A 14,289-nucleotide genomic window follows, 5' to 3' on the forward strand; every position below is an offset into this window, starting at 1 on the left:
CGTCTGCCATAGCCTGACGGGGTCTGTATCGTTTTTAATCGTACTTTTAAACTTCGGGTTTCGGGTAGTAACCCGAGAAAAAAATTAACTACAAAATTCGACTGCTTTACAGCATATACGTCACTTCCACCACCACCCCCACTTCCTTAAATTCGGACGTGTGAGCCAAACTATCATTTGTTTGCCGAATGTTATAGTCATGGCCGAAGCAGCATAGAAAAATAAGAAAGCAAAGGTTTTGTCGGAGGAATGCAAAAAGAGGAAACGAGAAAGTGATCGGATTAAAGGCAGGACGAGGATCAACATTGGGCCAGCGTTTGCTCGTTGGCGTGAGCTGGAGGAGGAGGGGCTACATTCTTGCAAGTAAATACATATGATAAGACGTACAAAATCATATTTTAGGATACCTAACATGTCTGTGATATTGGTTTATTTGTCTTGCCTCAAGCTATAATGCAAATCGATTTTTCAAATTTGCTGATTCATCTAGGGTAGCTTGATATTATAATATTGACGATATATGGTTATTACCTACCACTCAAACATTGAATTGAAGTATCATAGTATCATATAGATTCCGTAAAACGGTAACCAATAGACTAGGCTACTATAATGACGCTGGCTTGTAAACGTGAGCATCGCGATCATTTGGCGTTTGAAAAAAATAAAACCCATGAAATTATATTCATATGACATGCTGAAACATATGCCACTGTACCTGGGATGAAGACATTTCACACGCAACGCAAGCAGAACACCTGAATGTGAACTCCTGCAGTGTTCAGGGCTATCATAGTTGTCATGTCAACAAATGCTTGTGCGATGCATCCCCTGATGTAGAATGACAGTTTACGACAGTAGTAGAGGACAATACTGTTTCCCAACTGTAGGGGGACCCCGAGAGCAAAAACTACCTAGTGCTGCTTTAAAATTTAAGGGAACAAAGAAAAGGAGAAAAATAGTATAAAAAAAGGAACAAGTAGTCCATTTAAACTTGTTACAAATATTTTTATTTTAAAATATGCACACATCCACTCTTAATCTTTTGCATAATATGCAGAAAATGGCACAGTTAACATTTCATCACTCGTCACTTTCAATAATTTATTACATGAATCGCATAAATGATAGCCTGTATTTTGAGTTTGACAAAAATTTGCATAGTTACATCACTGTGTCTTTTAACATTTCTGTTGTGAAGCAGTTGTCAAATATGAAATGTTCAGCTACTTATATTTCACATTGCACAGTTAAAACTGAAGATGCATGCTGTAATTTGTAATTTGGCTTCTGTTAACAGTTTTTGATTGGCTATCTCAATCCTTTTGACATTGATGCTGGCTTGACATTGATGCTCGCTTATAGGCTGCTGAGGCAGACCAGCCTAAAACTTTAAAACTTTAACTTTCAAGTGCCACCATGATGATATTTTAAAGGCTCCTAATTTTGTTCTGGAGGTCTCCTACAATAGGTAAACATGTATCTAATGTAAAACAATAAAAAAAGTAATATTTACGTTGCACATCACCTTATAACTTAAGTCTGAAATGTTATGTTCAAAGATTCAATCTCTCTAAACCCCTCCATACCCAACTCTATTGGTCAGACTGCTCAGTCTGATGTTATTGGTTATATTAGTTTTTTACACTGCTTTTAATGATTACTGGTATTATCGTGTGGAGTCTTTCGGTGCATGTCTCTGGGGCTCAACATTGCGGGATCGGTAATCTTGCTTTTTGACTGGGACTAGACGCTGTGGCAGCCTGTGTGATAGGCTATTTGTACTGCAACAACGTGTTTGGATTTTACTTCATCATTTAGGATATTACTGTTCCTATCATGTGGATTTCCTTGCTAACCATTGTCATTGTTATTTTGGGCTTTGTGGAGAGCTGGTCCTTCAACATTTGGACTTCATCATGATAAACAACTCTTTCTCTGAACTTCTATCATTTAGCTTCTACATTGTTTCAGCTTCTATGTCGGCTGAAATATTTACACAGAGGATCAGGCATTAAAGTTCTTGCTTTATGGACTCAGAACCACATAATTGTTCTATATGTGGCTTTGCCTTGCGAACTAACTCTATCCACAAGTGACTCCTAAGAGAGTCCGACTTAAATTCGCAAGATTTTCTTAATGCTTGCTCATTGAACAATGCTTTACTCTGTGACATAATATGTGTGAGTGATATGATATGAGTGTATTGGGACTGGAAAAATATGATTCTATCCACCTCAAAGTCTCTGGAGAAAAATTAAAACCTGTGGTTTACACTGTCAAAAGCCTTTGTGGGGTCAAGAAACACCGGCCTGACAACCTCACCTTTGTCTAATAGAGACTTAACTTTTTCAGTGAAGTAACACTTGGCTATCTCAGTTGAATACTGCTATAAAAACTGATCTCAGAGCACCCAACAGTAGAAACCGTTGATCACTATAATTCTATTTTATCATCTATTTTGGACATGTAGGAGAGAAAATGTTGTTTGATTTATTAAATCATCCCCTTGGTACACCACTGAGCTTATGGCTCTTAAGATGAAAAGTAGACAGCTTGAACGCCTTTACAAGTAATCAGGCTTAACTGTCCATAAGCTCATGTATGATGAACGTCTCGGTTACCTATGTAACCCTTATTCCCTGAAGGAGGAAACGGAGACGTCACGTCAGAACGTGAACGACTTAAAGGGAACACTTGAGTCAATACACTGAAGCACTCAAAGCGGCAAGAACAAAGTACTATTCGTCCATCATTAGTGATGCCGCTGCAAACCCCAACAAGATTTTTAAGACAATTAACAAAATCCAAAAAAGCCATGGATTTTTTCCCCTCTGTACAGGAGGGTAAAACGTTTCTCAATTTCTTTATGAAAATTGAGGACATTCAGTTCGGCACCATTTTCTGCAATTCCTGAGATATATCCATTTAGTTTTTCTGAAACTACATTCTCTAGCTTTAAAACATATAATTATTATTGGTTGTATTGTGAAATTAGTGATGGCAGTGAACATAACATGTACTCTTGACCCTAAGAGGTGTCTGTCATCAATTAGTCCCTTCATTTTGAACATTGTGAACACTTCCCTTGCTACTGGTATTGTTCCAAAAGCTCTCAAGGTTGCAGTTATTAAACCAGCCCTTAAAAAGCCTGGATGTGATAAGTCTGACATATCAAATTACAGGCCTATCTCAAATCGAATCGCTAAGGTTTTGGAATACGTCTTTGTCACACTTGTTATTCAAGTAAACTTTTGGAACCATTTTAATCTGGTTTTAGAAAGACACAGTACAGAGACTGCCTAGGTTTGAGTTATGAATGACCTGCTTGTATCAGCTGACTCTGGGGTCTCTACCATCTTGGTGTTGTTAGATCTGAGTGCAGCATTAGACACAATGTGCCACTCCATTCTACTCAGAAGGCTCGAGAGTTGGCTTAGTATCTCTGGTACTGTGCTTAAATTGTTTAAATCCTACCTTACTGATCGTTCCCAGTTTGTCTTGGGAAACAATACATTTGACATTGGACAGGTCTGTCATGGTGTTCCCCAGAGCAAATCACTAGGAAATATGGCTTACATCACTTTTATGCTGATAATACCCAAACTTACATCAGCTCCAAATCCAATATCCTGTGAGTGTGGAGGAAATAAAAATGTGGATACACCATAATTTTTTAAAACTGAATCGTTCCAAGACAGAGGTTCTTCTTACTGGCAAAGGTAACATTTTTAATTTGATTATGGATGATAGTGTCGTATTGCCACGTTTTGTGGTATTATTGTAATGCACTATTTCTTGGTTTACCTGCTAAATCTATCACATGGCTGCTGTACATCCAAAATTCAGCAGCACTGGCTCTGAAGAGGTGTGCCTTATATAGTGCATTGGCTTCCTGTTCAGTCGCATATTGATTTTAAAACTCTCATACAAAGCTGTGGAGCACGTTATTTGACGGACAGATGCACTTTTTATGGACTTCAAAAACAGCAACTATGAATCAAATTCTAATGCTTGGATTAGCCTGGACAGAAGAATATCATTTACACCTAGGATGACTTGGGGGTGAGTAAATTATGGGCTAATTTTCATTTTTGGGTGAACTATCCCTTTAAATCAAAGTGAGAAGATGGGGTGGTGGAGGAGTGCTAAAAAACTGTCAATGATTGGAGGTAAATCTGCTGTATATATATATATACACCTCTTATCGTTGATTAAATTGGTTAACTGAATGTGCTCCACCCGTGTTTAATTAGGTTTAATTATCTGAACGTGCTCCTCCTGAAATTTGTTAATAAAACATCAATTATGATTAGTATTTGATTTGATTTGAATAGTTTTTTATTGATTCTTTGTATTGTATTATTTCTGTACTTCTGTATTGTATTTGTTTTATTTGCAACTGTTTGTAGCACTTTGGGTCCTAGAAAAGCACATTATTAATAAAATATATTATTACTATTAAGTTAATAGGTGGAAATGGGTTTGTTTATTTTTTTACAATGAATGACACAATCCGTGCCGTCAGACTATATAACTTGGAACGCCACCATACCAATCAAATTCAAGGACCGGAGCTAACTTTAAAATATGAACACATTTCCAGGGACTCTTACCCACTAAATCCCACTCTCCATTGGGGATGTATGTAGAGATGTCCACTGCCTGCATCTGTAGGTCCAGCAGCCATCCGTTATGAGTCCAGGAGCCAAACTTAAGGTCACATTTCTGTATATCGAATGGGAACCAGCGCACATCTATGTAACATGTACTCTTCAGAATACCTGCGTGGTTACACACAAACATACACAATGCAGCATATAAACATGGCCTGGTTTCACAGACAGAGCTTAGATTTAGCCAGGATTAAACCTTAGTTCAATTAGAACATTTAATTAGCTTTTATAAAAAAAAAAACTTGAGACAAAACCAAAACAACAAAGCCTTGTCTGTGAAACTGGGGGGTATGTATCACACTTGTTAAACCTGCAAAACTAGCTGAAGCCAAACATAGAACAAGCATTGAACAAACATATACACTGATGAACCAATTTGGTTCATTCACAAGTGATTTAACAAACTTAGGGTTCAAATTCTGATATTAAAATTAGCTAATACGATAAGCCAATAATTATTTTCATGTTAGCTGAAAAATGACAGATATTAAAATTTATACACTAATTTGTTTGAATAAACAAAAATATGTATATTTTAAATGAGTTGCCAGGGCAACATTTCTCATTTTCATTTAGTTTAAGTTGAAGTAATAATGTTACTAAAACTAAATAAACTAAAGCCAAAAACTAAAACATAATAAAAATGGTATTAAAAAAATACAACAAAATTGCTAAAACTTTAACTAAAATTAAAATGAAAATATGAAATCTAACTCAAAATATATATTAAACTATAATAGTATATCAATGATACTAACATAACACTGGTTTTAAATTAAATTAAATTTAAGTGAGTGTTCCATGATAGCAAATGTAGAATGTAAATGTAAATGTAGAAATGGAAAATGAGCACACACAATTAAATATCCAATATTAACCAATGCTGATTTTAAAAAACTAATATCGGCCAAATATCAAAATGGTTCAGATTAACTGTACATCCCTAACTTAAAGCTGTCAGTCTAAGACAAGTTTTAAGACATATTTGTGTGGTTGGATAATTCATACCTGGTGGTATGTACTGACAGGCACCTGATGCATTAACCAGGACATTCGTATGGAAGGTGGCATCAAATCTCTCATCAGCACTGCAGAGAAGATTGTAAGAAAAGAAATAAGTAAAAATAAACTTTATTAAAATATTTTTGCAACTGCCTGACTGGAATTGTTCCTGAAATGTTAGCTGCCCTGTAATCCGCATAAACTGACACACAGGTTAAACAATAAAATGCCAGTTATTGTCTTCATACAATGCGTTGGGTCATTATGCAACTTAAAATAGTTTCTATGCCAGTAGCTCTCTGTAGAATAATATATGCATCCTTGTCCTTTTGCGTTTTATCCTACCTCCCAGAAGAATAATATTCCTTAGATTAAAATGTCCAATTCAATTGACATTGTGGTTACTAGGAGGCAGTCCAGCAGTTGTATTATTCAAAAACCTATTCATAATTAATCATACATACCAAAGCACCATTAGCAATATAATTAATAAATGAAATTCAGGTAAAATTGATAATACCTTCATAAAACAATGTCATAAATCCTCAGCGACATTTATGGCTTATTAGTATGTAGGAGGTACACAATATGGTTCTAAATATGTCATTGTCATTATAAACATGTCCTGACCATTTATTTGGCACATAAGTCAAATGAATTAGTATTTGAATAGTTTGCACAGGTTGTACATGTATATGAGTGGATAGGGGTATGAAAACGACGGGACGAAAGTTGCCGCACGCACCCTGGGTCGGGCGATGTCCACTCTGGTGGTCCAGGAACCCCCCCCGGAGGAGGACCGGGGGGGGGGGTGTCCAGACTGGTACCAAGAGCATCCTACCCACATTCTCAATAAAAGAGCAGTTTCCTCCCTCCCTGAGCGCCGAGAGGGACAGGTTGGCAGTGCGCGACGCCCCCGGGCCTTGCCACTCCTTTCCTTCCCTCTCACCCCTCGCCAGGGGGCAGCAGAGTGGGCACCGAGGACGCCCCCGGGCCTTCTCACCCACTCTCTGCCCCACCTGGAGTATTCAGACAACACTCCGGGCCGCCTCCGGGCCTCCCGAGTCGGGTCTGAATACTCCACCTCGCTGCCTCACCCCGGGTATGTCTGTGGTGCCGTTGGTCCCGCTAGTTCGGCCTCTGGGGGCCTGGCTAGGTCTCCCCAGGCCGTCTTGCTGGCTCATCCGTACCATCAGACTCGGCTATGCGATTCAATTCGCACGCCGGCCTCCCAAGTAAAGGGGCATCCTCTTCACCTCCGTGCGGAGCAGCGATGCCCATGTCTTGCGGTCCGAGATCGATGTCCTGCTGGTGAAGGGCGCGGTCGAGCCGGTTCCTCCTGCCGATATGAGGTCGGGGTTCTACAGCCCCTACTTCATTGTACCCAAGAAAGGGGGTGGGTTAAGGCCAATCTTGGACCTGCGCATTCTGAATCGGGCCCTGCACAAGCTTCCGTTCAAAATGCTAGCGCAGAAACGCATTTTCCAATGCATCCGTCCCCAAGATTGGTTCGCAGCGATCGACCTGAAGGACGCGTACTTTCATGTCTCTATCCTTCCTCGACACAGACCGTTCCTGCGCTTTGCGTTCGAGGGGAGGGCATATCAGTACAAAGTCTTGCCCTTCGGGCTGTCCCTGTCGCCTCGCGTCTTCACGAAGGTCGTCGAGGCAGCCATTGTTCCGCTCAGAGAACGCGGTGTTCGCTTACTCAACTATCTCGACGACTGGCTCATACTCGCCCAGTGTCGGGAGCAGTTGTGCGAACACAGGGACATGGTGCTCAGTCACCTCAGCCTCTTGGGACTTCGGGTCAACCGAGAGAAGAGCAAACTCTGCCCCGCGCAGAGGATCTCTTATCTCGGTATGGAGCTGGATTCACTCCAGAGCGCGTCCGGTCAGTGTTGAACTGCTTGAATACGTTCAAAGGCAGGACAGCGGTCCCACTGAAATTATTTCAGAGGCTCCTGGGGCATATGGCATCTGCAGCCGCGGTAACGCCGCTCGGATTGCTTCATATGAGACCGCTTCAACGCTGGTTGCACGACCGAGTCCCGAGATGGGCGTGGCAAAGCGGTCAGTACCGGGTCTTAGTTACTCCTTACTGTCGCCAAACCTTCAGTCCGTGGTCAGACCCCTCATTTCTCCGGGCCGGAGTGTCCCTAGAACAGGTGTCGAGTTATGCTGTGGTCTTCACGGATGCCTCATCCACGGGCTGGGGGGCCACGTACAACGGGCAAGCAGTTTCGGGTCTGTGGATGGGGCCCCAACTGCGTTGGCATATCAATTGCCTAGAGTTACTGGCGGTACGTCTTGCCCTGGCCCGGTTCAAGAAACCGCTTCAGGGCAAGCACGTACTGGTCCGTTCGGACAGCACTGCGGCTGTTGCGTACATCAACCGTCAGGGTGGTCTACGCTCCCGTTGCATGCTCCGGCTCGCCCGCCATCTCCTCCTGTGGAGTCAGAAGTTTGAGGTCACTTCGTGCCATTCACATCCCAGGTGCGCTGAACCAGACAGCCGACGAGCTCTCTCGCCAGTCGACACCTCCGGGCGAATGGCGACTCCACCCCCGGAGCGTCCAGCTGATATGGGACCACTTCGGAGTTGCACAGGTAGACCTGTTCGCTTCTCCGGACTCGACCCATTGCCAGTGGTACTACTCCCTGACCGGAGGTACCTTAGGCATAGATGCACTGGCGCACAGCTGGCCCCGGGACCTATGCAAGTATGCGTTCCCCCCAGTGAGCCTTCTCGCACAGACACTGTGCAAGGTCAGGGAGGACGAGGAGCAGGTCTTGTTAGTTGCGCCCTACTGGCCCAACCGGACCTGGTTCCCAGAACTCACACTCCTCGCGACAGCCCCTCCCTGGCCGATCCCCCTGAGGAAGGACCTGCTTTCTCAGGGGCGGGGCACTCTATGGCGGAGGTTCTAGGTGGCCTACCACAAGCAGTGGTAGACACCATCGCTTCAGCTAGAGCCCCCTCTATGAAGCGTCTCTACTCTCTGAAGTGGAACCTGTTCGTCGAGTGGTGCTCTTCCCGCCGGGAAGACCCCCGAAAGTGTTCGATAAACGTTGTGCTTTCCTTCCTGCAGGATGGGTTGGATCGAAGGCTGTCTCCCTCCACCCTCAAAGTATACGTCGCAGCAATAGCGGCGTATCATGATGCAGTAGATGGTAAATCCTTAGGTAAGCACGACTTAATCGTCAGGTTCCTCAGAGGTCCTCTCGTTCTACCTCGATACCCTCTTGGGACTTAGCCCTGGTGCTCAGAGCACTTCAGGGCCCCCCATTTGAGCCTTTCCAGTCCGTTGAGCTAAAAATCCTGTCCATGAAGACAGTTCTCCTGATTGCATTGGCTTCAATCAAGAGGGTAGGGGACCTGCATGCACTCTCGGTCGACGAATCGTGCCTAGAATTCAGGCCGGCCAACTCTCACGTTGTCCTGAGACCCCGGCCTGGATACGTGCCCAAGGTTCCTACCACTCCCTTTCGGGACCAGGTGGTGAACCTGCAAGCGCTGCCTTCGGAGGAGGCAGACCCAGCTAGGGTTGGGAACCGAGAACCGGTTCTTATGCAGAACCGAAACTGATTTGTGAAAAATACCAGAACCGCGCGAAATTGCTAAGTTTCGGTTCCGAAAACGGTTCTGGTGCAATGTGTGTGCGAAGCGCTGGAAGCGTATCCTTTCATAGCGAGTGACAGCCAGTGTTGCCAACTCCGTGATTTTCCCGCTTTCCCGTTTTCCACTGTTGCCGCGGGCTGTGTTTCATGTCCGCGGGTTGAAACGATTGTGCAATTGCGCGGGTTTTGTTGTGAAAACCTGGCAACCCTGGCTCACCTCATCATGAATATTAATTACGTTGCCTGCCGCTTCCAGGAGTGAAACGCAGTTCAGCACTGAAAGCCCTCGCGCTACACATTTACGGTTTTGCGTCACATATTTTCTCGTTGACCACCAGCATGGCGAAGAGAAAGTCACAAGTATGGATTCATTTCCAAAGAATGAATGATAATGAAGCAAAATGTAACACGTGAAAAGTTAATAACATGCAAAGGCTGCACTAGCAATTTGACAAAACATTTGCTACAGCACAGAGTGCCTCAGGGCTTACCAGATTTATAGTGAAAGGACATATATATATATATATATATTTGATATATATATTTGTCAACCGTTGAGTCACCATGGTTTAGGTGAGCGTTTAGGCACAATTACCTTTGTAATGCTGAATTGCAATTTATTATTTACAAGTTCACTGAATAACTGAATTACTATTAAATTAATATATAACTAATTAATAAATATAACTAATAAATATAATTTATAACTTGGTTTTATTCAGAGACAGAGAGATAAAATGTAATAAGACAATTTCAGAGGTGTTCATTTGAAAAAAAATGTGTTGCAAGAATGGCTTAATTAATACTGTAATATATGTACAGTACAGGACTTTTTTGACATTGCCAACCTGTAAATAAATTTTAGAGCAAGTAATAAACACAAAATGGATTGTTTGAGTTGCGTATTGTGCCTTTTTCCTTTACCACTATTTGTTTAATAATTTTAATGGAACCGGAATCGGAACCGGAATCGTTAGGCGGAACCGGAACCGGAACCGGAACCGGAAAATTTCTCACGATTCCCAACCCTAGACCCAGCCCTAGCTTTGTTATGTCCCGTCCGCGCTCTTCGCGCTTACGTTGACCGGACTCAGAGCTTCAGATCCTCACAGCAGCTCTTCATCTGTTACGGAGGCCAGCAGAAGGGAAAGGCTGTCTCCAAGCAGAGGTTGGCCGACTGGATAGTGGATGCCATTGTCTTGGCTTACCAGTCCCAAGACGTACCTTGCCCGTTCGGGTTGCGAGCACACTCAACAAGGAGTGTTGCTTCTTCCTGGGCGTTGGCTCAAGGCGCCTCGCTGACAGATATATGTAGAGCTGCGGGCTGGGCGACACCTAACACATTCGCTAGATTGTATAGCCTCCGTGTAGAGCCGGTATCTTCCCGCATTCTCGCCCCCAGTGGCCAGCAGCGCTAAGTGCCGTTCTAAGTGTCGGCTTGCATACGCCACTCCCGCCCTCTGGGCCGGATACGTGCGTCTATTTTGCTCCAGTCGTGTTCCCCGAAATTCGGCTAACCCTGTGAGTTCCTCCGTCACCCCTTCGGTGTCAGACGTGGCGGCCGTCTGATGCCAGGCCTGCACCCGTATGCTTGTGGAACGTGTGTGTAGGCTGGGTTCCATATGTTGCGGTCCCCTCAAGGCTACCCCATATGTGTATTTCCACGGTACCAGCTACCCTACTCGGCTAGCCCCGTGTCTTTCCCTCGACAGAGCTTCCTCTGTCGTCTCTGGGTGTGTTCTTCCCCCCCTGGAACCAGGTTGGGTCCACTCCAGAGACTGCCATTTGTTGCACTACCCTGTTAGGTTAGTCTTTATGTGTATTCCACCTCTCCTTCCATTGAAGGATGTGGTCCGCAGCGTACCATCTCCCGAGACGGGCACGCTTTCCCAGCGTTATCCAATAGTCACACTGAATGGGTCTTGCAGGAACAGCAGTGACTGTCCTTCCCTGCCCGGAGCCCTGACTCCCACTCTAACATAGGAGTGGTCCAGCGAGCTCAGGCAGGACGCTGGAAGGGCCAGCCTCCTGGCGTGTTGGTAGGGATCCCAATTCGTCGGTCAGTTCCGACGTACGTCGAACGTGACCGACTGAAAGGGAACGTCTCGGTTACGTATGTAACCCTCGTTCCCTGAAGGAGGGAACGGAGACGTACGTCCTGTCGCCAGGTGCTGTGCTTCAGCTGAAGGCCCGAGCCACTTATCTCGGCTCCTCAGTTGAAAACGGTATGCGGCACTTCCACTTCCTTATTTATACCCGCAACGCGGGGCGGTGCGTGGAATGCGTGATCGCATGGCAATGTTCATTGGCTCGTTTTTAATTACTCGAAGTTGGTTGGTCTCTGAAAACAGATCCCAATTCGTCGGTCAGTTCCGACGTACGTCTCCGTTCCCTCCTTCAAGGAACGAGGGTTACATACGTAACCGAGACGTACTTCATCTTAAATTTGAAAGTTTTTCATCTAATAGTTATATTTAATTTTATTTCAGCTTTCAACTAACAAAAACTAATTTTCATAGTTTTAGTTTTAGATTAGCAGCCATTTTTGGCACTCACAAAGTCTCTTTTAGTCTTTTAATTATTCGGCACACACTTTTTAAATATATGGAATTAAAACACAACTACCATTATGTAACATAAGACAGCAAGATACTGTCCACTTGGGATATCATGCTTTTATGACATTCCTTTCAGTCTTAAAAGTTTTCTTTTCAAAGTCACAGAGGACAAATCCCATCCCATGAGATTATAACTTGTCACTGCTCTTTGCTGTCGGACATCAAGGATGACCTTTCAGCAACACTGGCAAGGTAATAATGTCTCTAATCCTTTCCATTTCTCAGAAAGCTGTCCTTTTTTATGGTGGTTTGGCAGATTACAACCTGCCAAACTGAAAGGAGGCTGTCTGGTTAAAAGCCATAGGACAGGAGTAGATGGTAAAAAGCGGAAAAAAGCAATATCTCACATTATGACAGAATAATTATTTTGTCAGTAATTAGCTCAAGAACTAGCCTGCAAATGTTTACTTTGCTATACAAATCAATCACCTGTCTTGCTCACATTGATGCCTTTGCTTACCATAAAATATGCATTACATGCCTGTAAATAAAAAGGAGGATCATTGGTACACCCCTCCCCATTCAACAAAACCTGTACTCCTCCAGAGTGAGTAAAAGGGCTGGCAAAATTACTCGGGACTGGACCCCTCACATCCAGGCCACTTCCTCTTTGAACTGTGCAGTCTGGTCGGCGCTATAGAGCACTTAGCACCAGAACAGCCAGGCACAAGAATATTTCCTCAGGCCATCTACCTCATGAACAGTTGGGCAATAAGCATGTGCAATACAGAAAACTATTTATACAAGTATTTAATTAGCATACCATACCTCTTATTCATATTCCCTTGCATTTGTATATAACATACCTGTACATACATATATTGTCTATTTTGTATATTGTGTATTTTTATATATTTATTTTTATTCACTTCTTTTATTTTTATTATCTGACTTGTCACTGCTATTCTGTCTGTGCACTGACCAAGACAAATTCCTTTTATGTTTAAGCATATTTGGCAATAAAGCTCATTCTGATTCTTGTAAAAGAGTAACTAAATGGCAGATCAGTCAAGCAAACAAGTCAAAACCATGGAAAATGAATCCATTATTAAAGGTCCCATGGCATGAACATTTCATTTAATAAGGTTTTTCAACATTAATATGAGTTCCCCTTGCCTGAATATTGTCCCCAAGTGGCTAGACATTTTGATGGGTGTTAACCGAGTTCTGGCTGTCTTTCTCTGCCTTTGAGAAAATGACAGCTCAGACGAGCTGATCTGGAATTTTCCTTTTATGACGTCATACCAGGAAAGGTTACCTCCCCTTCCTCTGCTTTGCCCGCCCAGAGAATGTGGAGAAAATGGATTCAGTTTATCAGTCGCAATGTCAGCACAGGCTTTACAAACAGACTTTACGATATGGATTCAACAGCACCGCCACAAACAGTGAGTAACAGTGTTCATTAATGCCTGATCTGTGATCAGTGATTTCTGATGTGTAGCTAATCATTCAAGTTCACTCAGACTTTCTTTCTAGATCGTTTAATCGCCGTCTTGATGCCCTAAGCTTAATGCATCAGTGAATCAAGCCAGTGACTAAAACGATCGTTTCTGTTAGTAGCATGAAACAAATCAGTTATTTAAGTGATTAAACTACAGAGAGCGATCAAAGAACACTCTTTATAATGTCCGGAGCTGTCAATCACACGTCGCGAGTGTATCTGCACACTTGCCCAAACTGCCATTATAATGAATGACGCTGTTATGCTGCACAAAGCTGTAAGCATCGGTTTTGGTACTAAGACAAAAGCTGAGATACACACCCCAGCAATTGAACAATAAAAGTCACTTATCTTGAGAGAAGATCTCACAGAAACTGTGTGACACCACCCTGACAAACATTTCACCCCCTCCCCATTTTGCCCTCTCCTTGCCCTGTTTTCAAGTCACCAAATCCAGATATACCATTGATGATGTATCTTGTAAATCTATTGTTTTATCCCTTTCATGTTTGATGTCTTTTTAAAGGTCTCGGTGTGAATGGTAAAATGGTCTCAGTTTCACTGCAGTCACTAGTAGTATTAGAAAGATTGAAAACTAATGAGAATTCAGGAGTCTCTTCAAAGATATCTGATCCACTCCCCCAAAACCAGGTGGTTGTGTTGCAAATATTTACAACCCTTTTGTTCTAGTTGGAGTATTTAAGGCTGGGTAACCTAACTCTTGGGGGGAATATTCTGTAGTCAGAACCCCCATGTGGTGCAGGGTCAGTGTCTTTGAGACACTGACCCAAACTGCATGTATTGTACCAGACATGATGACTCTTTTAAATTATTTTCATATTGCTTTGCAATTGTGTTTTATGTTTTTACGCTGATCAGTTGTGTACCATGGATTCTTGTTTACTTATTTACTTTTCCTGTCTGGCCAAAA

General features: G+C 43.0%; 1 protein-coding gene across 1 annotated transcript in view; it reads right to left on the minus strand.

The window, feature by feature from the left end:
• The window catches only part of chrna8 (cholinergic receptor, nicotinic, alpha 8), a 133,995-nt gene that overhangs the window by 18,094 nt on the left and 101,612 nt on the right, over positions 1 to 14,289 (minus strand). The window contains exons 5-6 of the mRNA XM_079811843.1: positions 5,685 to 5,764; positions 4,617 to 4,784 (exon numbers count right to left, since the gene is read on the minus strand). Of these exons, the coding sequence (XP_079667969.1) occupies positions 4,617 to 4,784; positions 5,685 to 5,764 (248 nt within the window). The remainder of the gene's footprint in view (positions 1 to 4,616; positions 4,785 to 5,684; positions 5,765 to 14,289) is intronic.

This window comes from Gobio gobio (genome assembly GCF_949357685.1).
Source record: "Gobio gobio genome assembly, chromosome: 3".
NCBI lineage: Eukaryota > Metazoa > Chordata > Actinopteri > Cypriniformes > Gobionidae > Gobio > Gobio gobio.